Consider the following 25,094-nt stretch of genomic DNA (forward strand, 5'->3'; position numbering starts at 1 on the left):
AAACAAAAAACCCCACCCTAACCTGGATATAAATTTAGACCACTTCAGCACAGATTACACCACTTTTATGCAGGAAAAATGTAGAATGATCTTTTGCACATGAAGTCATTGTGTTTGAAACCTATTAACCCCTGAGCATCAAGACTCAGGATATTTCAGTGTTGAGCACTAATGCAAAATATATTTGCATTTAATGGCAGAGACATCAGACCTGCCAACACCAAAAGGTGTCAAAGCTTCTTTCTGATGTGGTTAATGGAAACATTTTAGGAAATAAATCTGAAAGGTGGCAAAGTCAGCTAGCCTAAAGTTGCTCCCAGATCTGCATATTCCAATAAAAAAGTCCAAAACAGTGTATGCATGTCTTGTAGCTCCATATTTTGCAACACTCCTCTGGGGCTTCATATTCCTATCTACCATAGGGTATGTCTACACTACCCCGCTAGTTCGAACTAGCGGGGTAATGTAGGCATACCGCACTTGCAAATGAAGCCCGGGATTTGAATTTCCCGGGCTTCATTTGCATAAGCGGGGAGCCGCCATTTTTTAAACCCCGCTGGTTCGAACCCCGTGCAGCGTGGCTACACGGGGCACGAACTAGGTAGTTCGAACTAGGAAGCCTAGGAAGCCTAGTTCGAACTACCTAGTTCGTGCCCCGTGTAGCCACTCTGCACGGGGTTCGAACCAGCGGGGTTTTAAAAATGGCGGCTCCTCGCTATGCAAATGAAGCCCGGGAAATTCAAATCCCGGGCTTCATTTGCAAGTGCGGTATGCCTACATTACCCTCCTAGTTCGAACTAGGAGGGTAGTGTAGACATACCCATAGTGTCTAATGATAAAAATTAATCTGTCCTGTTCCAAACCTTAGCAACCCCTTGGTCAAAAGGCAAAGTGTTTCCTTTTAATGGTCCTATATAAGCTACTTTGAAAAATTACTGTAAACAGTTCTTTCCCATGTGTCTGTATGGGCAGTTTTGCAGCCTTCTGTGCTACAACTTGATGAAGCCTAACTGCATCCATCTTCTGTGATGTAGAAGCCTGACCAGCAGCCAGTATTTACACAAGTTTTCCCTCAAGGAACCCAGAAACTTTCCTTCACTGCAGCTTTGTTAATTCAGGCCCTGACCATGCCGGTGGCTTTTATTCACATTAGGAGAATAGAAAAAAGGAAGTTGATGGCAACTGGACTGGGGAGGGGGGTGATGTCCTGTTACATGTGAAGTTTAAACAGATTCTCAAATAAAATATGTAACATCTACAGGGCAAAATGCAGTGGAGCAGAGTAGAGCAAAATTCCAGTGACTCTTGCTGATCTTATCTTACCTATTGGGATCACCCCCACACACATACCTCCCTGACAGTTTGCTTTAAATTTTAGGTGTTACCTTGCTCATATGGATGCATTCAACCTTCATGAGTCCCTTATAGCACTTTCAGGAGAAACCGCTGTTGCCATTGTCATTTAATGTCTGAGACCAGGCTGACATAGTGTAATAAGCTCTGGTCTATGTAGTGAGACAATACAAGAAACACTTATCAAGTCATCAGTGACAAAACTCCGAAGGTCTTTGACAGGGCCAGGACTTCACCTAATGTTTTTAAGGTGGCAACAAATTGTAAAACTATTTTTCCCCCACCCCATCTCTTTTTAATTTCCTTTATGAAACTGAACTTTCTCAGGAATCACAGGGGGTTCAGAGAAAAATACAGTAGGCGTGCTTACACAGAAGTGTATACAATTTTATTCCTACAGTCCGGCTCCAGCAAACTTCATCATAGGATGAAAGATAAAACTTCTTATCATGCCCAGGGTATGATGCTGTCTTCTACTAAGTTCAGAATATTTATTCAGAAATACTCTGCATTCTCTTTACTATGATCTGTGTATGATACTATCATGGGGAAAAAAATTCACATAAATTGTTCTCTTCAGAGATAATCAGCAGCATTCACTATCAAAAATCCTTTTCTCTCAGGATCTATTCCACTGCCATAAACCTTGGATTCCCTAGCATTCCCTTGTCCATTTAGTGTGCGGCTCCTTTTTTATTACACTTGCTATGCTCTTATCTCCTCTGCATGGAAACTTTCATATCCTTCCGGGGAGCTCCTCTCTCCCACTCCACAGTTTTGGAGGTCTGGCAACTCAGAAAAATGTGTTGGATTTCACCTAGCAGGCTCTTCTGCATCAGAGAAGTGGGACTTTTTAAAAAAAGTTGGCTTGTTTTTTCCCCTTTTTTCCTTGTTTTTTCCATTATAAACTGCTAAATCTCCTGTTACTCTATCTATAGTATAGTTATTGTATAGCAAAATGCAGGACAATGTAGCACTTTAAAGACTAACAAGATGGTTTATTAGATGATGAGCTTTCGTGGGCCAGACCCACTTCCTCAGATCAAATAGTGGAAGAAAGTAGTCACAACCATATATACCAAAGGATACAATTTAAAAAAATGAACAAATATGGAAAGGACAAATCACATTGCAGAACAGAAGAGGGATGCGGGGGAGTGGGAAGGGGGAGGAAGGAAGGTAAGTGTCTGTGAATCGCTGATATTAAAGGTAGGGAGAGTGGGATGTTTGTGAGTTAATGGTATTACAGGTGATAATTGGGGAAACTGTCTTGGTAATGGGTGAGAAAGTTCAAAGTCTTGTTAAGTCCTTGTTGGCAAGTATCGAATTTTAACATGAATGACAGTTCAGAGGATTCCCTTTCAAGTGCAGATGTAAAAGGTCTTTGTAGCAGAATGCAGGTGGTTAAGTCATTTAGAGAGTGTCCTTTCTGGTTAAAGTGGCAAGAAACTGTTTTCTCTTTGTGATCTTGTCTGATATCTGTTTTGTGGGCATTAATCCTTTGGCGAAGTGTCTGAGATGTTTGTCCAATGTACATAGCAGACGGACACTTTCGGCACATGATAGCATAGATTATATTTCTGGATGCGCAGGAATATGTGTTCTTGATCTTATAACTCACTTGGTTAGGTCCAATAATGGTATCAGCAGAATGAATATGTGGACAAAGCCGGCAACGGGGTTTGTTGCAAGGGAAGGTACCAGGGTTGGTATTAGTGTGGTATGTCCTGTGGTGGTTGGTAAGAATCATCTTGAGGTTAGGTGGTTGTCTATAGGAGACTATGGGTCTGTCTCCCAGAGCCTCTTTGAGTATGGTATCCTGTTCCAATATAGGCTGTAGTTTATTGATAATGTGTTGGACAGGTTTAAGTTGGGGGTTGTAGGTGATGACAAGTGGTGTTCTATTGTTGGTTTTCTTGGGTCTGTCTTGAAGTAGATGGTTTCTAGGTATTCGTCTGGCTCTTTCAATTTGCTTTTTTATTTCTCTGGGTGGGTAGTTGAGATTTATAAATGCTTGGTAGAGATCCTGAAGCTTCTGGTCTCTGTCAGTGGGGTTAGAGCAGATGCGGTTGTATCGAAGGGCTTGGCTATAGACGATGGATCGTGTGGTGTGTTCTGGATGGGAGCTGGATGCATGTAGGTAACTGTATGAGTCGGTGGGTTTTCTGTAGAGAGTGGTGTCTAATTTTCCATTGTTGATTTGTACGGTGGTGTCCAGGAAGTGGATCTCTCGTGTAGAATGGTCCAGGCTGAGGTTGATGGTGGGGTGTAGGTTGTTGAAATCTCTGTGGAATATCTTATTATATAGGGCATAGTTTGGAACTTAGTTTGTCAAAAAAAGAAGACACCAGCTGTCAGTCAGGAATAAATTCCTTCTTTACTATGTCGTTGAAGATGGCTATTGCCATCCTTTGATTTTTTTTTAAAGATAAACTATTAAGGTGTGAGCTGGTTCAAACTTTGCAAGTACTACTGAATACCAATCCATTACAGTTTCCTGTGAGCACTCTTGACCTGTATGACAATACATCCATGTTCACAATTTGATGTACTGCACATGTTCAAATTGCTGTAACTTCTGTCTTTGAAATAGTGAATAAACTCTTTACCCCTAAATGGTGAAGAAATCATATGACTTGCCAGGATATCTCTGTGTAAATGAGACTTTTAAATAGCTATGATTTACCTTTAATCCCATGTAAGTACAGCCTTTTTATTAATTAAATAGTATGCTAAATGGTTATACAGGCAGTCCCCGAGTTACGCGGATCCGACTTATGTCTAGATCAGCTAGATCAGCTGGAAGTGCCGCGGGTCCAGCCCCGGGTCCTCCGCCGCTTTGCTCCGCGTCTCCCTGGTCTGCTGGCTCCCCCAGCAGACCAGGGAGACGGGGAGCAGCTTTTCTCGCCCCAGAGGAGGCGGGAGGCGGGACCAGGCGTCCCGCCGCTCCAGTCCTCCGGGGCGAGAAAATCCCTGTTCGTAACTGTGGATCCGACATAAGTAGGATCCGCGTAACTCGGGGACTGCCTGTATAACCATTTAACATACTATTTAATTAATAAAAAGGCTGTACTTACATGGGATTAAAGGTAAATCATAGCTATTTAAAAGTCTGCAGACCAGGGAGACGCTGAGCAAAGCGGCGGAGGAGCCGGGGCCGGACCCGTGGCGCTTCCAGATCAGCTGGAAGCGCCGCGGGTCCGGCCCGGGTCCTCCGCCACTTTACTCCGCATCTCCCTGGTCTGCTGGGGGGGGGGGGGGACGCAGCTAGTGCCCCCCCTCCCCCCAGCAGACCAGGGAGACGCGGAGCAAGCCCGGGGCCTGTGGTAGAGCAGGTGGGGCGCTGCCGGTTGATCCCGCAGCACCGCTCTTTAGCGCTACTGGACCAACCCGGCAGCACCCCAGCTGCTCTGACCCAGGAGTCCTGATTCAGCCGCTGCTGATCAGTTTTGAGCAGCGGCTGAATCAGGACGCCTGGGGCAGAGCAGCTGGGGTGCTGCTGGCTTGGTCCAGTAGCGCCGAGGAGCGGACGCGCTACTGGACCAACCCAGCAGCACCCGAGCTGCTCTGCCCCAGGCGCCCCCAAGTCAGCCACTGCTGAAACTGACCAGCGCTGACTACAGGAAGCCCGAGGCAGAGTTGCTCTGCCCCGGGCTTCCTGGAATCAGCTGCTGATTAGTTTCAGCAGCAGCTGACTTGGGGATGCGTGGGGTTCTTAAGTTGAATCTGTATGTAAGTCGGTACTGGTGTCCAGATTCAGCCACTGTTGAAACTGATCAGTTTCAGCAGCGGCTGAATCTGGATGCCAGTTCCGACTAACATACAGATTCAACTTAAGAACAAACCTACAGTCCCTATCTTGTACGTAACCCGGGGACTGCCTGTATATAGAAATGAAGTGTTCAGAAGCAATGTTGACTTTGAACGTTTTCGTGTAATCATAAAAGTCCATTTAAAATATTAAGATGAAATAGCTAAAGTCACAGGTCTAAATAATCTGCATTTTTATCTTTATCCATCTCATAGTTTGTGATAATAAGACCATGGATGGTTTTGATCTGTGAGGGTATGTCTACACTACAAAGTTAATTCGAACTAACAGACGTTAGTTCGAATTAACTTTGATAGGCGCTACACATGCAAACCGCTAGTTCGAACTTAATTCGAACTAGTGGTGCGCTTAATTCGAACTAGGTAAACCTCATTCTACGAGGACTAATGCCTAGTTCGAATTAAATAGTTCAAATTAAGAGCTGTGTAGCCACTTAATTCGAACTAGTGGGAGGCTAGCCCTCCCCAGCTTTCCCTGGTGGCCACTCTGGGCACCACCAGTGAAACTCTTCTGCCCTCCTCCCGGCCCCGGAGCCCTTAAAGGGGCACGGGCTGGCTATGGTGCCCGTGCCAGGTGCAAGCCTTCCAGCACCCAGCCAGCAGCCCCTGCAACTGGCACGGCTCGAGCTGGCCACCTGCTGCCACCCAGCCCTCCGCCTCTTCCCAGGACCAGGCTGGCGGCTCCTGGGAGCATGCCCAGGTCCGCAAGAGGTGGGCACCCGCCTGGTCTAGTGCAAACATCGTGGACCTCATCCACGACCTCCACACTAGGCACAGGAAAGTGGCCGTCTAGGGCAGGAGAGCTGCCAGCCTGGCCACCCAGGTGCAGATTGGCATGAAAATCAAGGTGGTCCACTGAGACCTCCGACCCTGAGCCCTGAGCTTAGAATGGCCGTACTGGGTCAGACCAAAGGTCCATCTAGCCCAGTAGCCTGTCTGCCGACAGCGGCCAACACTAGATACCCTGGAGAGGATGGACCGAAGACAATGACCAAGCCATTTGTCTCGTGCCATCCATCTCCAGCCTTCCACAAACAGAGGCCAGGGACACCATTTCTACGCCCTGGCTAATACCACTCCATGGACCCAACCTCCATGACTTTATCTCACTTCTCTTTAAACTCTGTTACAGTTCTAGCCTTCACAGCCTGCTGCAGCAAGGAGTTCCACAGGTTGACTATTTGCTTTGTGAAGAAGAACTTTCTGTTGTTAGTTTGAAGCCTGTTACCCATTCATTTCATTTGGTGTCCTCTAGTCCTTCTATTATGGGAACTAATGAAGAACTTTTCTTTATGCACCCTCTCCACACCACTCGTGCTTTTATAGACCTCTATCATATCCCCCCTCAGTCTCCCCTTTTCTAAGCTGAGAAGTCCCAGTCTCTTTAGCCTCTCTTCATATGGGACCTGTTCCAAACCCCTGATCATTTTAGTTGCCCTACCCTCTCCCACCCTCTCTCTTCCCCTCTCCCACCTCCTTTTCCCAGTCTCCCCAAGTTTTGTTCAATAAAGAGAGTTTCTATTTTTGAACACACGTGTCCTTTATTTTGAACATCAGGAAGGGGAGCTAGGAAGGGGTAAGTGGAAGGAGGTGAGGGAGCAATGGGGTACGAGCCCCCGATGGGGAGGACTGGGCTGGCTCTGCGGGCTCCTCCGGGTGGAAACTCTCCTGAAGCCTCTTGATTGACTCCCCCTCTGGATGGCAGCCTGCAGCAAGTGCAGCCGGGCTGATGGCCGACTGCTGTGATGTGCCGAGTGTGGGCACTCAGGGCACTCCAAGCCAGGACTGCTTTGCAAGCGGGGAACCCCTGAGAACTGTCTGTCCGGGGTGGGGTCGGGTCCCTTTAAGCACAGCCCTCGGCTAGCCTGAGGCAGCAGCTCCACACTCTAAGTCCTAATCTGATGCCCTGCTGGCACTGCTTCCGGCCATCCTTAACCTCAGTTCAGGGTCCACTCAGTGTGGACATGCTAGTTCGAATTAGCAAAACGCTAATTCGAACTAGTTTTTAAGTCTAGATGCACTAATTCGAATTAGCTTTGTTCGAATTAACTAATTTGAACTAAGTTAGTTCGAATTAGCGCTGTAGTGTAGACATACCCTTAGGGTCAACAAATGTGGAGCAAATGGTGTTTGAAAAAATAGATTCAGATTTTCTGTTCCACATTGTCTTTGGTTATTAAAAATTCCTTTGAAATTTAGCATCCATATGCATCTTCGGAAGATACAACGGAAACATAAATTTATTCTTGGTGTTTTACTTGTAAAAATATCATACCTCAGCTATAATCATATGCAAAGATTTTTAGAGGGCTTTATAAATGTCATTTGAATTTACAGTGGCATATTTTGCCTACAGCCATTGATATTCTATCTTCAAATCACACAAATAAAGGTATATTCTCTTATGGATGGCTGCAGTTTGTGCCTACTTCCATATGTAATCTACCAAATATACAGAAGAACGCTAATAAAACATTGCTGTGGAACAATCTTAATTTTACAATTTCAGCGGGCGGCTAGCTAAAGACACTTTAAAAAGACATTTTTTTCATATTTTTTTCTGTACAATAGGAAAGGATATGGTTCAGTCTAATATTTAGTTGAAATTTTAAATTTATCATGCTATACATTAAACTCGTAATTTTCAAATACAAAATTCTCATGAAATTCTATCATAAAGTCATTGGTAGTATGTGAAGTATGTCATATTAGTGACTTCACTGATTACTTCAATTTAGCTTTGCATATCAGATGTTAATCAGTTCGGATATTGTTGCACATATCCACACAAATAGATTCCTGTTCTCCTTTCTGTAAACCATGTTGTACCACAGATTTTTTTTTTCAGCAACATGGTTTCAGTGGGTACATGTCTGCTTAAAAACTGATGGTAAGATACCTACTGCAAATTACATAACTTTCTGGGCCGACTTTTCTGCCAGAATAACCTGATACCGCTCTGATGTAAATGGAATGGCATCAATTCACACTAGTAGAAATTTTTACCCTTATTATCTTTAGTGGGACAAGAATATGATTCTTATTTGCATTACAATTACAAAGGGACCTAATGGACTGGTGTCTGAATCCCATTAAATTTCAGTGTAAGTTGGGTACAGGAAACCCCTGAATTGCGACTGCCTGAGTTGTGACCCCCCCCCCCCCCCACTTACCACTATTTTTTAAAGTGCAGAAGGGGCCAAAAAAAAACAACTTGTGTTTTCGGCTCACATTTATGACGATGCACGGCGCCTATCGTCAATGAAGGTTTGAGTTACGATGCCAGGAACCAATTGCGTTGCAAGTCGGGGGTCACCTGTGTCTAATTTCATTAGGCACTTTCAAAAACCCTACTCCTTATTTTTCATCAGTCTCTTTTTAGCATTTCTTTGGAACAATTACTGGTACATATGTTTTACTGACATTTTTGAACATTTAAGTTGTTATGTTTTTGAACCGTTAGTATGTCTCTGTTGTTTTGTTATCTTAAATATTTGAGAGCCACTTGGGTACCTCGCAGATGGGTAGGTCAGTGCGTATGTAGATGGATGGATGAATAGATAATCTGCTGAAGAAACTGATATTGTATATTAACCGATTTTTTATATAGATTAGTCTAAATTGATAAATGGCAGAATAGGGTCCTTTAATTTTATTTGTTTCATTTATCATTGTTCATTAAGCTGAATTTTGTTTTATGAAATGAGACACTGATTGATACAAACTGAGCAGTGATTGTGAGAGTACAGGAGAAAATGCATCCCAAACACACAAGTAGAAGAAATTCAATAAACAATAACGTGCGCTTGTTAGAAAAAGAGCAAACCCTTGTGCTGTGTGCATACTGGAGCTACAACTACAGTAAACTGACATACAACACTTACTGTGATCAAGGGCCAGCTGATGACTGATAAAATTTGTTCAGCAATAGGTATAACAAATATACTATGACTGACATTACCATGATCATCAAAATGACAGGAAACTCAGGAAGATAAGTTGAAACTTCTTCATACCAACTTTATATGGACCAACGCTTCTGTAGAATTCTGACTAACCTCATTGGCATTGTTTGGGTAATTTTCACAGTTGAATGAACAGTCCTTGAGTGATTCCCCCAACATATCAGATAATAGCAGACTTTCATTCAACAGCCAACTTGCCTTCATGCATCACCTTTTTTTTCTGAAACAAATGTTTTGTTTTGTCCACTTCCCATTAATATTTAAGCCTCCCAGATTCCTCAGACACCATAGTACCTGAGGGTGTCATTAAAGCTCAAGGCTCTATTGCACGGTTACCTTTTAGTATGAAATTTTCTTCAAGATTCCACATCAGACAGCTCCTGGGAGCATTTTGGTAGTTATCTACATAGTTAATATCTTATTTTCAGGTTGAAATTAGTTAACACAAATATAACTAACTTGATATTGAGTTGTGTGTTATGGTGAAAAGTATATGCTATGATGGTGTTTTATCAGAAAGGTGAACTAAGGAAAACACTGAAGTCAAATTAGATGGATGTCACACTATATATATCTATTTAGACAGAGAGAGGGCATCAGTCTCTAAAGTAACTCCATTACTTTACTGCAGTTACTTCTGATTTATACCAATCTAAGTGAGAGGAGAATTTAGTGTGTGGAAGTAGGCTACTGAGTATCTATTTTCTCTGGGAATGGTTTTGTTGACTGAATTCTTACACACTGTTCTCTATTTTATTTAATAAACATCAGTCTCTTACATAGAAATTTTAAGACTCTCTGGGCATACTTTACAAAGCCTTTTTTTGTACTTCTTGTACTGGCAAGTATCAGGAGGTTTAGGGATTAAAAATATCAGTGTTCCAGTGATCCTTAAAAGATGGTGAACATGAACTATTCCTGTGCATTCACTGATTAAATTTGGGTTGGAGGTTTGCGAAGTGCAGAGTTTGGAAGGTCTAACTGCAGGACTTCATCATCAATTCAATGGCTCCAGTAACCAGAAGCACTGAAGGACAAGGATTCCATTTATGCTTGCATTTGTGCATTGAGCAGAAGAGTGTGATGCATGATCTGGAATGAACAAACTAGAGCTTTGTGTTTAGGAATTGCCAAATTAATGAAAATTCAGAACGCTTTAATTTTGAAAATATGACCAAATTCTTTGGAGAAAATATTGTTGCACACAGTTTCAAGATTTCTGTTGTCTGAATTTTCTGTTTATTGTGCACTGTTCTTAAATTTCCTTTTAACTGAAAAAACAATGAAAAATTAATACTCGCTTTCAAAAAAAAACCCACATCTTGTTCCATTTAGCACCATTATGGGCCTGCTCTAGCTCCCATTGAAGACAGTGGCAAAACGTTTCAAAAATGGGAGCATGCTGAGCCCCCATATGTTTGGCTTTTTTATATATAATCACAAGAATAAAAGTACAATAAGTTAAGGAAGAGGTGATGAACCTCTGGCACACTAGCCACACATACCTCAGATGGGTTAGACTAGTGGTTCCCAACCTTTTTTGTGTCAGGGAATGGCATGCGTACTGTCAATATTTTATTTGCATATTCATTAGGCAAATAATGAATACAAAATATGCAAATAAAATGTTACTGGTCTGCCAAAAGCCCCGGCCCTCAGTGCCAGCCCTAACACCTAGAGCCCCCCCCCTCCACTACTGCCCAGCTCCTACCACTGACCCCAGAGTCCCCTGTACCCAACCCCCCAATGCCAGCCTCCTGTCTTCAGAGCCTCCCAGTGCCAGCCCCCCATCCCAAATACCTCAGTGTCACCCCACTACCTCTTAAAGCCTCCCAAAACCAAACCCACACCCAGTGACAGCCTCCTGTTTTCAGAGCCCCACTGCACTCAACTCCCCCAGATTTCCCCCAGTGCCTCCCCGGCCCCCAATATTAGCCCCATCCCCATAGCACCCCAGTGCCAGCCCTGCCCCACTGCTAGCCCTACCCCCAGTGCCAGCTCCCCACTCTGGATGCCCCAGTGCCCCCCAATGTCAGCCTCCTGCCTCTTAGAGCCCCCCAGCACTAGCTCCGCCCTCAGAGCCCCCAGTGCCTACTCTGTCCCCCTCACCTAGCCCTGCGCTGCCTCCTAGCCACCAGCCAAGCGCTGCTACCAAAGTCACAGCTGCTCTAAGACTGCTGCGCCGGGCTCCGCGAGGTCCTTCCACCGTACAGCAAAGTGCTCTTCTGCATACGGGAAGAGAACCTGTCCCTGCCCGGTGCTGGTTGACTGAGAAGCAGAGCAGGACATGCCTCTCCCACAGCAAGGATAAGCACCGGGCAGTGTATCCCAGTCCCGCCCCCACAGACACCGCGGCCAGGCTGCCAGAGTCTCAGACCAGCGGTTAAGAACACAGAGGCCCACAGATCCTAGTGGCACGGTTCACTGTTCCCAGACAATGGGATCTGTGTGAAGTGGTGGCCCGGACTGTACTGCTTCCCACAACTCCTGCTGGCCAGGAACTGTAAACCATGGCCACTGGGAGCTGCAGAGCTCCGTGCCCGCGAATGGTCAGATAAACAAAACATCTGATGGCTCTCCATAGGCTAACCTTGTCAAATCGCATGTGGGCTGCAGGTTTCCCCACCACTGAGTGAAGATACCCACGTCAATTTCCACCAGCATTAGACGATAAAATCCCTCGATTTTCCTTTTCTATTTTGCAGTTAGATTCCCTGTTTATTCTGCAGTTAAAATTGTCAAACAAGATGAAAATGCCATAGGCCTGTTTCTCTTCTTAGTTACAGTCAGGGAGAATCTGACACAGTCTGTATGAAATCTGTGTCTCCTAACAAGAAATGTAGCGCTCATCAGTGATTTGGGCTTCATAGCTCCATGGGAATAGTAAGAACTACCCTGGAAACCTATATGGGCTACCCAGAACTGAACTCAGGCAGTGTTAACTTCTTCCTCATAGCATGTGACTAGGAAGGGACAGGGAATGGGTGAAGGTTTGGCTTCCCTGCATATTCACTGGTCAGACAGTTGGTTTGGGAGACATTATAATTTGCTGCTGCCCTGCCGCATACAGGAAAGAGGAACAAATTGTCATTCCACATCACAGTACCACCTGGCATGGTACGAATTATCCACCAGCTATCCTTATTCAGCGCTGTGCCTGATGTTGAAGTCTATGCCTTAGTGTGTTGAAATCACTGTGCTATCAGTTCTCAGACATGGGTGCTAAAATTTAGTCATCTGTCTGAGGTTGAATACCTCAGCTTTTAATCTGTTTATCTTCACAACATCCCTGTGAGGTGAGGAAGCACAATTAAATAAGCGGCCTGTTTTTAGAGGCGTAGAGACCCCATATCACCACCAGTTGAAGTCAGTGGGACTGAATAAGAATTGCAGTACCTGGGCCATTTTTTTCTGGATGATTAAACTTCAGTCCCATGTGATTTTGCTTTCCTGAAAGAAGCTACAGTGGAATTGACCAGCCCTGAAAAATATTAACTTAAGGTACATTACGCAACATGCTTATTTAGAAATAAGCTATCTTGGATTTTTTTTCTGAAATAGCTTATTTTGAAATAGCACTTCTACACTACAGAGAAGCCTCAAAATTAGTCCAAGGAGGGTTCCCTAATGTGGATGTGCTACCTCGATTTAGAGCCCCCAGGAAACACTGGTGATAATTACTTTGAATGACCCTAGGAAGGAGCTATTTCAAAATAGAAGCAGTGGAGCATCCACACTACTGATATTCCCAAATAGCCATTTCAGAATAAGCATTATTCCTTGTGGAATGAGGTATACAGATTTCAAAATAAGCCGTCCATTATTTTTAAATTATTTAAAAATAACGGAATTATTGTGTAGATGCTCACGCTGTTATTTCGAAATAAGTCATTATTTCAAAGTAACTGTGCTGTGTAGATGCACCCTCAGAAAATAAAATATGAATATATGAAATGGATGGACTAAGGAATATGCAGGATATATCAGGCACATCAACCAAACATATGGTGCTAAGTGAGAGGGGGTTTTTTTAATTGAAAAAAAAAGTCATTTCTGGCAGTCTCAGGGATGATGTCACATGGCTGTGATAAATTTAGAAGAATGGGACATGTTTTGGCTTGTTCTTGGAAACCTTTTTCTTGCATGTAGACTGTATTTCTTCTTTTCTTAACCCATTCATAGAATGTTTGAATTTTGCTTCAAAGGCACCGTGCTAGTGCATCGTAAAATGTGAATGATATTAACTGCTTTGCATTGCATAACTTACTGCTATACCTCTTCCATCTTAAAGGACAAAATATACTCATCCTCCTGTTCTGTTCTTAGTCAAGTTTAAATTAAATAATTAAAATCTTGTTTGTATATTATGATGAACTTTGAAGCAGCTGTTTTCCCCTTGAGATCTGGTTTATACAATCCCTTATAATAAAGTAATAATTTAGCATGAAAAGTAAGACAAGATAAAAAATCCAGTAGTGTCTATTGTTTTAAAACCAAACCATTTAACAATAGGTTAAAATGATGGTAATGGGGAACAGTTAATTATAATTCTGGCATCACATTGTTCTTCTACCCATTGGTTATTTCACAACTAATTTTATAGTAGAAAGCTCTCTTTGTACATTACAGCTGTCTTGACCTTATAAAAACCTTTCCCATTAGATAATGACACCACTCAGCATTGCCATAGTTCAAGATCATTTGGCCTTTTCATTATAAATCCTCATCTTTAGGTGTTTATAACTCAGACATGTGAATTTGTCTGGGGTCGGTACATATACGTTCTAACCTCAGAAGAGAGTTTTGTTCTAAACAAAAGTTGGCTTAAATCAATTAAGCAGTTTTATAGCACTAGAGCAGAAGAAAGTTTATGGGCTGTCTAAAATGTTTTATAGCCCTCAAGTAGTCGCACTAGAGACTGTAGTGAAAAGTGGAACACTGCTCTTACCTGCACATGGGTTATGATCTGTTAGAACGGCTCTGTGTGCAGTACCACTGATTGTGCTCTTGTTACAACCCTAACACACTCATTCCCTCCTCTGAATTTCAGTGCAGAGATCTGCCACTGAGGTACTCTGCATTTCCTGGCCCTTACTACAAAGGGGGAACCTCAATATTGCCACTGCATCTGGGACCTTGTGTGCCCAGCCATGTGAACAGGGGATGTGCTCTTAAGGTGGAGATAAACATTTAATTAAGTTGAACCTTTCTAGTCCAGCACCCTCAGGATCTGACTGGTGCCGAACCAGAGAATTTGCTGAACCTCAGGAGGTCAGTATTGTCTAGCAACATTACCAACTCTACCACGGCTTACTGGGCTCTTATAAGACATTTATGGGTAAATTAGAGCCAAATAACAGCACAGAACATGGAGAGCCAGGGTTGGTGGCTGTAAACAAGCTTTATGAGATAATGGGAAATGTGGCCACACCCATGATAAGTGGACATCCAGCTAACTAAAATCATGCTGGACCAAGGTTGTTGCTGAACCAATGAGTGCTGAATTAGAAAGGTTCAACTTGTACCTTATTTGGAAAATATTTAAGCATGAATAGCACTTGTTACTCCTGTTTATTAATTACACCACAGTATAATTGTGCTCGGGATTGAGGATTAAAATTCAGTCCTTTCTCTGTATTCAGTGCCTGTCTTCAGCTCCCCAGCACGAAAGCAAGTATATGAGTTGAATCCTCCCAGCCTTCTCCCCTGGTGCACCGAGCAAGCTTTGTGGCCAAGTGCAAAGGGGATGGCATAGTCCTTTCCCCTTTAGAGAATCTCAGATTAAATTTCATAGCTACCCCAAAGGAGCACTTCCTCTTCTCCGTTTAGCATAATACTATGATTAGCCATAGCAACCAAGGTTGTACTTATGCATATACAGAATATGCAGTTGTGTAGGGCACATGAAAATTTGGGTCACCACTGGGTCTTAACATCCACCCACCCACCCGCTTTTCTTATCCCTGGTCTGCGATTTCACTTCCTCCAGAGAGGATTTAGTTAACTTAAAAATGAAAAAGTCTCCAGACCTATTAGCGGAACATTGAACCTATGAAAGAGCCATTCTAATGATAATGAAGCCATTTGACAACCTCAGATATATACTGTCAGTTTCTGAATTTACTGTGTTAGTCTAGAGGACCTTACTTGAAAATTTGCTTTACAAGTATTTCATTAGTGTGTTGCTGAAGATTATAAAATCACATTTCTAAAAAATCAGCCCCACCATAGGCTGCCATCAGGCATAGTAGCACCAGTTTAATAGTACTGTGTACAGCCCCATTAATCCTAAGGATAGCCCTTCTAGCCACTGGGATGACTCATTACATGGTCATCTCCTCCCTTGCACATGCGTGCAAGCCCATGGACAGTCTGGTGTACTGAGTATGCACACATGTTTATACTGGTGTACATGAATGGCCACATACAGAGACACAATATATAAATATTTGAAATTGCCACTTGGACTATGACATGGCTACTGTTTTTATTGAGGAATAATATCTTTGCTTGCTGTGGAGGGACACATTTAAACATAAAGTTATAAGTAACTGAAACATGGCTTCCATACGTGCCCAAGTAGCACCTGCTAGCATAGTATGTACTCATTAAGCTCCAGCAAAGCCGACCGTCTCTGTGGGTCCCTGCCCTGGCAAGGTTGGCAAGGGAGGGGAGGAGGTTGGCTTCATGCTTCTGGAAGGGGCAGGGCTGAGGGCAGCCAGACCCACCCCTTACCACTGTCTGGTGCTCTGGCAGCTGTGTAAAGGGCCTCGGGCTTCTGCAATAGTGGCAATGGATGCCCCGGACCTTTTGAATCACCAGGCCCTGGAGCATCTGCGTCCTTTGTCCTCTCCCCCACTTTCCCCCGTAAGTGGGCCTGTTAAGCTCCATTCTTTTTGTGACATCACAAATCCATTTGGCCAATAGATTAGAAGGCAACTTTGGGACAGATTGCATCCTAAAGATTGTTAATATTTCATTCACATATATGATATTAAACCCACCTTCACATCCCCTCCTCCCATCAAAAGGATGTATCATAACTGTAGAAAATCATGAGAAAATAATATATCCCCTTTTTGTTGCATTGTGCCATAGTCCATCTACTCTAAACTTTTGTTTTAAAATAAAATCAAGTTGTTAACTTTTTCCTGCTATGAAAAAACAGCCAGCACCAGGTGATAGAAAACAGTCTCTAGACAAACGCTAGTTGCTACAAAATGGGACTTTACCTACTCCCCCTCTTTACTTAACTTTCTGATATGTATGCAACAAAACTTAATTGGGCCCATTAAGATTCCACTCCTGCAATGCACAAGCACACTGCCTTGTGTTGTAAATTATATTTTTGGGGACTATAAAGCTACCATTATTAAGAATAATCATTTTTCTTTTGTGCTATTTCAACTGTAGCCTAAAGAATTTGACCTTATTTTTTCTGCATATCTATCAATAGATAGATATACTGAAAATGAGCTATAAATGCAGTGTGGACAGTCTGAACATGTGTGTATGTATGTTTGTGGTAATATAGAAATTCACATACACATATTAAGGCAGTGTACTAAACATAGCAGATTTTGGTAAGTCCATTGCAAAACATCCATTCTACTAATATTTGTAATATTACCTCAGAGCTGAATGACCCACAGAGTTGATATGATATTAACAAAAATGGGTCACATGGAAGAATAAATCCAAAGGGTCATATTAACATTGCATCAGGGCTGAAGGTCAATATAATGTCAATAGAAATGTTGTCATCCCAGTGATGGTTCTGTTTTCCATGGGAAGCCTCTGCTATGTATTCATAGGTATTGAACTGCTATGAAACAAAATAATTGTGACTTTAATATAAAAATATATTAAAAATATAAAAAAGAAAGAAAGCAAAGATAACCACACAAATAATTTTAAAATAACTGAGTTTGAACTAAGCTGTGAAAGGATAAGAGAATTCAGAATCTGAAGTGAGATTCCTTTCTCTCCTTGGCTATGTCTACACTGGCGCTATCTTGTGCCAGAAATATGCAAATGAGGCTAAGCGTGGAATATCGCAGAGCCTCATTTGCATATCTAATGAGCCACCATTTTTGCGGAAGAGGCTCTTGCGCCAGAAGGAGCGTCTACACTGCCCCTTCTTGCGCAAGAAAAACCCTCTTACGCAATGCCATTATTCCTGAAAATAATCAGCGTAACGGCATTGCGTAAGAGATTTTTCTTGCGCAAGAAGAGGCAGTGTAGACGCTCCTTCTGGCGCAAGAGCGTCTTCCGCAAAATGGCGGCTCATTAGATATGCAAATGAGGCTTGGCGATATCCCACACTTAGCCTCATTTGCATATTTCTGGCGCAATATAGCACCAGTGTAGACATAGCCCTTGTGTATTGCTCTTGCAGCACACTTAAAATACCCATGTGCAATAGTTTAATAAAATAGTATGAGTTAAGGGCCAATTAGCGGAGTTAACTGTTAAAACCATGTAAAATCCAAGTGCTATAACTATTACAAGTTTCTATAAAATAAAGCATAGTTAGGATTTAATAGTAACAACAAATAAGCTGTATCTTATCTGTACTTCAGATTTAAAAAGAAAAGTATGGCTGCATTTTAGTACTTATTGCTCAGAGCAAACCAGGGCTGCTTCTGCCCCAAAAAGATCATAAATAAAAGTGAGCTTTCAGCTTGTTGTATTCAATTGTATTTGTCCTTTAAGCTTATTTAGCTGCTTCTGCACCCACTTTCACAATGCATAGGCTGTCGTTCCATGACCTAGCATTATTAAATTGCACTTATCAATCATTCTTGCCAGGAATGCCATCGCCAACCACATTAAAGAAGTCAGAGAAGTCTGGTTTCAGCAGTCCCTCGCCTTCGCAGACCTCCTCCCTTGGAACGGCATTCACCCAGCATCATCGACCTGTCATTACAGGACCCAGAGGTGAGGCCTTACCCAAGAGCCCAGAATCAGCTTAAACTTTAGCCTCCATATCCTGAATCATCATTGTTTTCTACAGAAAGTCATCATCAGCTTGTGACACACATGATAAGAGATTTTGCTATTTCAAAGCCGGTAGCCTGAAGGTTTCAGTGATTGAGAAATGAGTTTGGTTACTATGTTCAGTTTGTTAATATTTCTGACAATTCAACTATTTTCCAATCAGAAAAATTAGAGAACGTGTTACATGCTCTGTGTTTTTATTGTCCATATCAGTAGAGGTTCAATTTACCTGCTTAATAAGGAGACTCCTCATTCAACATCTAACTGTGCTAATCTTCTTTCCACATCCTGGGTTTTCATTGCATGTCATTTTGTATTCAAGCTGTTGGCATCAGTGTGCTGGAGAACTGCCCTCATTAGTGTACTCCTTTGAAGTTGTAGATTGGTTCCTACAATGCTTTGGCTGGTTTTCTTCACAATATTTTCTGACTGGCTTTTCAAATAAAACAGATATCCTCTGGGCCTCCATCTACTTATACATTTGTCAGAGAGATATATCCACATTAACCTAGAAACAATAAATATGATACACAATTCACATTAGAAAGGGAGCACACTTCTGCACAGTGCTGTCCACAAATGAGTGAATCATTTAGCAAATCTTCAGTGTGAAAATATATATGTATAAATGAAATAATTCTAACAGTTCTTTTTGCCATGGGGTTTTGCTTTCTTCAGAATAATTATTGTTCCTAGGTCAGATGTGAAAGTCATACTAGCAAATCATACCTTGAAAAAATAAAGTCCACACTTGGTATTTTCCATTTTACAAGATGTATCATTATATCAGCGTAACCAGGAATAATTATATTTTATTGTCTATTCTACTACATACTGTTAGGGGATTGTGCATAAGTCTGTGGCATTTCATCAGTGTAAAATTAATATGAGTTTAGAATCAGGCTAAATGATTCAATGCAGTCTTAGAAATTTACAGCATACTGGATTAATCAGTGAAGTCTACCTGTTGGCTGTTAATTGTACAAGAATTATTTTTTCCTGTGGGGACTAAGCTACCAGGCAGACATGTAATATATTATAAAAATCCTTGATAATTGGTGATAATAAGAAGGCATGAATGAAATGAAAGTTACATTAACAACATAGTTTGCTGCACACCAACTGATACTACATTCCTGCCTTGTAATAATACTCTTAGACTTTCTGCTCTTTGTCTCTGTACTGTTGACTAGTTGGTTAACAAATCCTATTCAGAATTTAGTTAGATTTTACCTTATACCTATTTCACATGAGATATACCAGATCAATAATGCACCCATTTGTGCTTTTACTTAAACCTTAGTGTATTTTGAATTATGTGGTTAATACAAAAACGTGTCACTAAAGAAGCTTTGTTCAAATTTATCTACAGTATCTTTTATTATATTTAATGTGCAGTCAGGGAAATCTGCCATGTGTATGAGGAGACTATATATAAGGGTACATAGAATTTCAAAGATCAAATTATAATAATTCTCTTCTGCAATTTTATTTTTAAATGTTGGAAGAAAATGTACGAATTACCTCTACAGAAGAGTATCACAGTTCCTAGTGTATTAAACAAAAATCTGCTTTTTTCAGCATCAGCCAGTGAGATCTTGTTGCACTTGAGGGTCACTCACTAACATTTTTATGGATTGTCAAGAAAATGCTACTCTCTCTTACTATCTGGGTTCCTTTCTAATCCTTTTAAGAGTATCACCCAGAAGGAGCTTGTTCCAAACTGGAATCTTTATTGGATAGATGGCTCCTCTCCAGGACTCTCTTTCCACTGATCACTGGCTGTCTTTATTCCTCTTCTCCAACCATTGTTCTGTTCCGAGGTGGATTTCTATATTACCATCTGCAAATCCAGACTGTGACCTTTGTTCAATCCCCCAATGTGTACATTAGAATCAGCAGCAGAGGAGGAAGGAGAGAAGCTTTTCAAGCATAAAAAGATGACACTTAAGGAACAATAACCTCATTATATTTTCCAAACAGTTATTATATATTACTTATTATTGGCAGTTTCACAACTTAGTGGCAAAATCCCAAGTAAAAATGTAGAGTACACTGTCTCTTCACCTTGTATGGTGGGAAATCTCCATGAATTCACTTACATAATGTATTTCTGGCCAGCAGATAGTCATGAATATTTTGGGAGTAAATATAGTTCAGAAAAAAACATGCTGCTGAGAAAAAATCAGCAAGAAAAAAGTTGTATATAGCTAGGTCACAGTCAGAATAAACCCCCAAGTTAACCAAACATTTAGGATTTTATCTTCCTTTGGGGGAGGGGTGTGCACATACAAACATTTCACATTGATACTAATATAAATTATATGCCCACAATTTCCAAAATAAAGAGCAAAGAAATATGTTTAGAATGTTTAAGTGATATGTTATTGGCAGTCCACTATTTTTAAGTTCTTCATCACACGCTTGCAGCTTTCATAATGTTCCAAATATTCCTTGGAACCCTATTCTAGTGCACTTAGTCTGCAAATGACTAAGGATTCACAAAGCCTTTTGGGGCAGTGTGCAGAAAGAAACATTGTGAGGACAAAGCGTTGTGGGGGTCAGGGTAAGGAAGCCGATTCAAAAGTGGATGTGTCTGTTGTGAAATGTTGCACTGAATGAAACAGTTAGAAAACCCCATGGAATGGTCTGAAGTAAGCTACAGGTTGAACCTGCCTGGTCTGGCACCCTTGGTTCCCAAACAAGGGAATTTTCCAGATATAGGGAGGTCAGGCGTCTGGGCTCTCCTGGGTCTCTCCTCCTGGCTGCTGCCCTAAGAGAACCCGGAGGCCTGACCTTTTCCAGTCCACCTGCTTGTCTCTGCACTCCCAGTCAGTTCCTGGGGCTTTGCTCCCTGCCCCCCAACCCTGTGCGGGGCAGCAGCTGTTCCCAGAGTTCCATGGCCCTGCGCATTGAGCAGCAGCTGCTCCTGGTTCTCCCTGCCACCCAGTCACTGCAGGCTGTCATTGAACAGACCAGCTTCTCTCCCAGTCATGCTCAACCTCTGTGGCTGGGGCACTCTGGTCTAGCAACATATGTGGTCCTGGAGGACCACAGATGTTGCCAGACCAGAGAGTCCTGGACAAGAAAGGTTTAACCAGTGCTGTGCTGTACTATGGAGAGCTTTGTGTGGCAGCTTCTCCTTTGTGCTGCTGCTGCTGCCATTGGTTAACTAAGCTATGCAATGGCCATCTGACAAAGTCTGGGTCTGGATGAAGGATCAGATGTGCAGTGAGTCCTGGCACAAGGATCCTTGTTCTTTAATTACTGTCCATTCTGTTTCCTACTGCCAACATATAGTGGTAGATTATAAGCTACCAAAGTAATTCATGCATCCCCACTTAAAGTCACTTTTTCTGGGTGTGAGTCACTTAAGCTTCTCTGGAGCAGGAAACATAGGACTCAAACTAAGGAATTATATCTGGCAGCAGGCAACATTACGTATAGCCTTACTTTTAAGATATGAAATTACTCTCAGCTTTAGAATAAATCACAAAGTCTTGAAAATTCAGGCACCTAGATTTTTATTTCTTAAATAATATTCTGTCATTACACAAGAGTGGTGGTGATGGTAATCAGTGTATTCCAACAAAAAAGTGGTTATGCATTGCAAAGCCAAGCTGATTCCCAGCCACTAGTCTGCTTGTAATCTTTACCATGACTGTGTAGTCCTTCAGGCCGAGGGAGGGAGGGAAGAAGGAAGGAAGGAAGGAATACTTTAGTGAGAAATATGGAGTGACACAAATGCCTAGACCAGAGGATGTGGCAGAAAGAACACAAAGCAACGGATGTATGGACAGAAGAGAGAATTGCAGGGAAAAACACTAGGGGAGTGCCTAATATCTTAATTTTTTCCCCACATAGTACAGTATTTCCACTGAGACTTGGATGGTCATCAAAGTGTGGCATTATGCTTCAGAACTATGCCTGTTGGTTGCCTGTAAAACTAACATGCAGCTATTAATTTAGTGAATTTGTATTAACTGACTTTAATGGAGTGGGTTATGTACAGTGAGGGCACATCTACACAGCAGGACAAAAGTCAAATTAAGCTACGTCAATTGTGTATCCTAAGTTGAAATAGCTTATTTCAGTGTTTGGTGCTGTCTACACAGCAGGAAGTCGAAGGAAGAACACTCTTCCTTCGACTTCCTTTATTCCTTGAAAAACGAGGGTTACAGGAGTAGGAGTAAGAAGTCCTTCAGCTCACCATTATTTCAAAATAATGGCTTGCAGTTTTATTTTGTTATTTTGGAATAACAACTGTTGTTCTGAAATAACGCTGTTGTCTAGACGTATCCTGAGTGATGTATACGTTGTGAAATAATTTATTCCAGAAAGGCATATCTACAGCTGCCCCTAGATATTCCTTCAGATTGCTGGTTGTAGTGAAACTACAAATATACCAAAGCTAGAAACTTTAATAATTGATGTGTAAGACATTAAAGACAAGCCAAACAACCAGGATGGATTGATTTAAATCAAAGTGAATTAAATCTCACAAAAAAAATTGATTTAAATCAAGTTACCAGAAAAGCTAAGACAGACTGTGCTTAGAGTACACTTAAGTTTGAAGTAAGCCCTATTGAACTCACTGGCAAGTCTGTTTTTTTGCAAAAACAAGTAAAAAATGGGGTTCCCTTGGAAAAGCTGAGTTATGCTAAAGTAAAATAGGGAATAAACTTATGGCATCACCATTATGGTCTGTTGCTATGATGTTCCAAAATAAGGGGCTTCTATCCATTATAAAATAAGAAAATGACACTCAGTGGCAATTGGCAGCTCTAGATTTCTCTTACTGCAGCTTTGTGTACTGTATACTTGAGTGATAGATTCTAAACCTAGTTTAATAATTAAACAAGCCATAAGGATTAGCTAAGCTAAACTTTTATTTCTAGCAACATCCAACACAGCAAACAGCTTGCAAATGTACTTGTCAAATCATACTTCTACTAAAAGGCATAGAGAGAGTCTTGAAAAATGATGCATTGCAAAGTGAATTATTTAAGTTTCTAACCAGTTGATCCACTCAGCCATATCCGCATCTTCATCTACATTATTTTCTCCCAATGAGCAGGTTTTCTTATGATGTTTCATTCTTGCAACTATGCCCTGCATCTTCTTGCACTGCTTTCACTTGCCACATTTTCCTCTTTTACTCAGGGAACACATTTCTTCAAAATATTCCCAGATAGCCATTACTCTTATGCCCAGAACCCATGACAGTTTTTCTGTGTCAAAAGCAGGAATACAGAAAGATGCATGTGTGCTGAATAATGTCTTCCCTTTTTCTTTCCAGTCTGTTCCACTGTTTCTTTCTATGTGGCCTCTATTCTTTCCGATAGATTGTGTCTCTATCTTTAAAACAATGTCTTAACTAGCTTCTCTCCCATGCTTGTCCAAGGTTCACCACCACATAAGCAGAGAACAAAAACAGTCCTATCCAGCTTGTGTCTTTCTTTGCACATGTTAGGCCATGTCTTCACTAGGCAGAAGATGGACATTGCCACAGTTGATCTTCCAGGGTTTGATTTAGCGGGTCTACTGAAGACCTGTTAAATGGAACTAAAGGTCTCGCACATCAGAGTCGGTACTCCTGCTCCTCATGAGGAGTAACTCCTATTGGCTTCTTGCTGTGTGGATGGCACAGAAACTCAATTTAAGATATGTCGACTCCAGCTACGTAATTAATGTAGCTGGAGTTGCATATCTTAACTCAACCTTCCGCTGTAGAGTAGACCAGGTCTTACTTTTTAGTCTGCTGAGAAACAGAAATTGAAAGCCCAGAACTTTCAAGAAACAAGAGCTAATAATTAGGCTGCAGCTATTAATTCATTTTTGAGACTGTAAGTGTAGGTAGAGCATGTTTGTGATGAGATTTAATTGTAACTCTTATTTTTAAATGAGAAATGTAGTATGTTGTTGATTATTTAAAAAAAATTAAAAATCCAATTCACTGATTTTTATCCACCTTGCAAACGGCTGTACCATCATGTGAAAAAATCATACACATTTTGCAGTCTGAATGACCAGAACAGATGACCTAACACAGTAACACTTAACCAACATACCGACTTGCCAAGGCACTTTAAAAATAAAGGTGGTGTTATATAAAGGTGGTGTAATATAGGTAGTGTAGCCAACCATATATGCCAAGTGTTTGAGGCTGGCCCAACTTCAGATAATATGGAAGGCAGAAGAAAAGCAGCTTCCTAACAGAGTGCTGTGAAGGCAGTGTTTAGTAATAATTACATTCCCCACCCAAATACTGCTTTTTCTGACATCTCCACAGAAACAGGAGAGGCTTGCTAATGGGTAAAATGCCAACTAAACAAAAGTCAGGAACCATGTAATTAAAACTTTACCTTTATTGTATAGTAGAGCTTTACCCTGTGACATAGGAAATATTTAAAGGAACAGGCTGTTTAGCTAATTTGTGTGTGAGTGACCTGCTTAGAGGACTACTATCCTAAATTAACTATAAGACCACCCACTGAGATTGCCTCATAAAGGGCCATGATTGCTCAGCTTCGTTTTGTGTAACCGTTCAATAATTGCCAGATAAATGCATAACTAAAAGCTCTATTACACTAATAATTTGTACTGAGATAGATGTGTGGGACACCATGCTGGGTTAATTTGTCATCCCTGCAGCAAACTTCTAAAGAGGGCTCTTTTGCAGAGGAATTGTGTTAATACATTGTTCCAGTGAGGACATGTTTAGAGCAACAAGATGACTTGGTCGCTTAATCTCTTAAAAGAGGCAAAATGCCTTAGGGGAAGTGCCAGAGAGAATAATGGGGGGTGATTAACAAAACGGACCTAGGTTTGAACTCATCCTGACAAAGAGAGCAGATCTAACTGAGCAAAAGAATTTTAAAAAGGGGAGAGGGTGTAAAATACTTATAAGATGTCATGCAAATATAAAAAATATATAAAAATATA

General features: G+C 41.6%; 1 protein-coding gene across 11 annotated transcripts in view; it reads left to right on the plus strand.

The window, feature by feature from the left end:
* Positions 1 to 25,094, plus strand: part of NFIA (nuclear factor I A) — a 502,507-nt gene that overhangs the window by 416,509 nt on the left and 60,904 nt on the right. For 7 of the 11 annotated variants that reach the window (XM_006132338.5, XM_089780448.1, XM_089780447.1 and 4 more), the window contains exon 7: positions 17,961 to 18,089. The exons of the other annotated variants lie outside the window; for them this stretch is intronic. In XM_006132338.5, the coding sequence (XP_006132400.2) occupies positions 17,961 to 18,089 (129 nt within the window). The remainder of the gene's footprint in view (positions 1 to 17,960; positions 18,090 to 25,094) is intronic. 11 annotated transcript variants of the gene reach the window in all.

Source organism: Pelodiscus sinensis, chromosome 9 (assembly GCF_052426305.1).
Source record: "Pelodiscus sinensis isolate ZL-2025 chromosome 9, ASM5242630v1, whole genome shotgun sequence".
Lineage (NCBI taxonomy): Eukaryota > Metazoa > Chordata > Testudines > Trionychidae > Pelodiscus > Pelodiscus sinensis.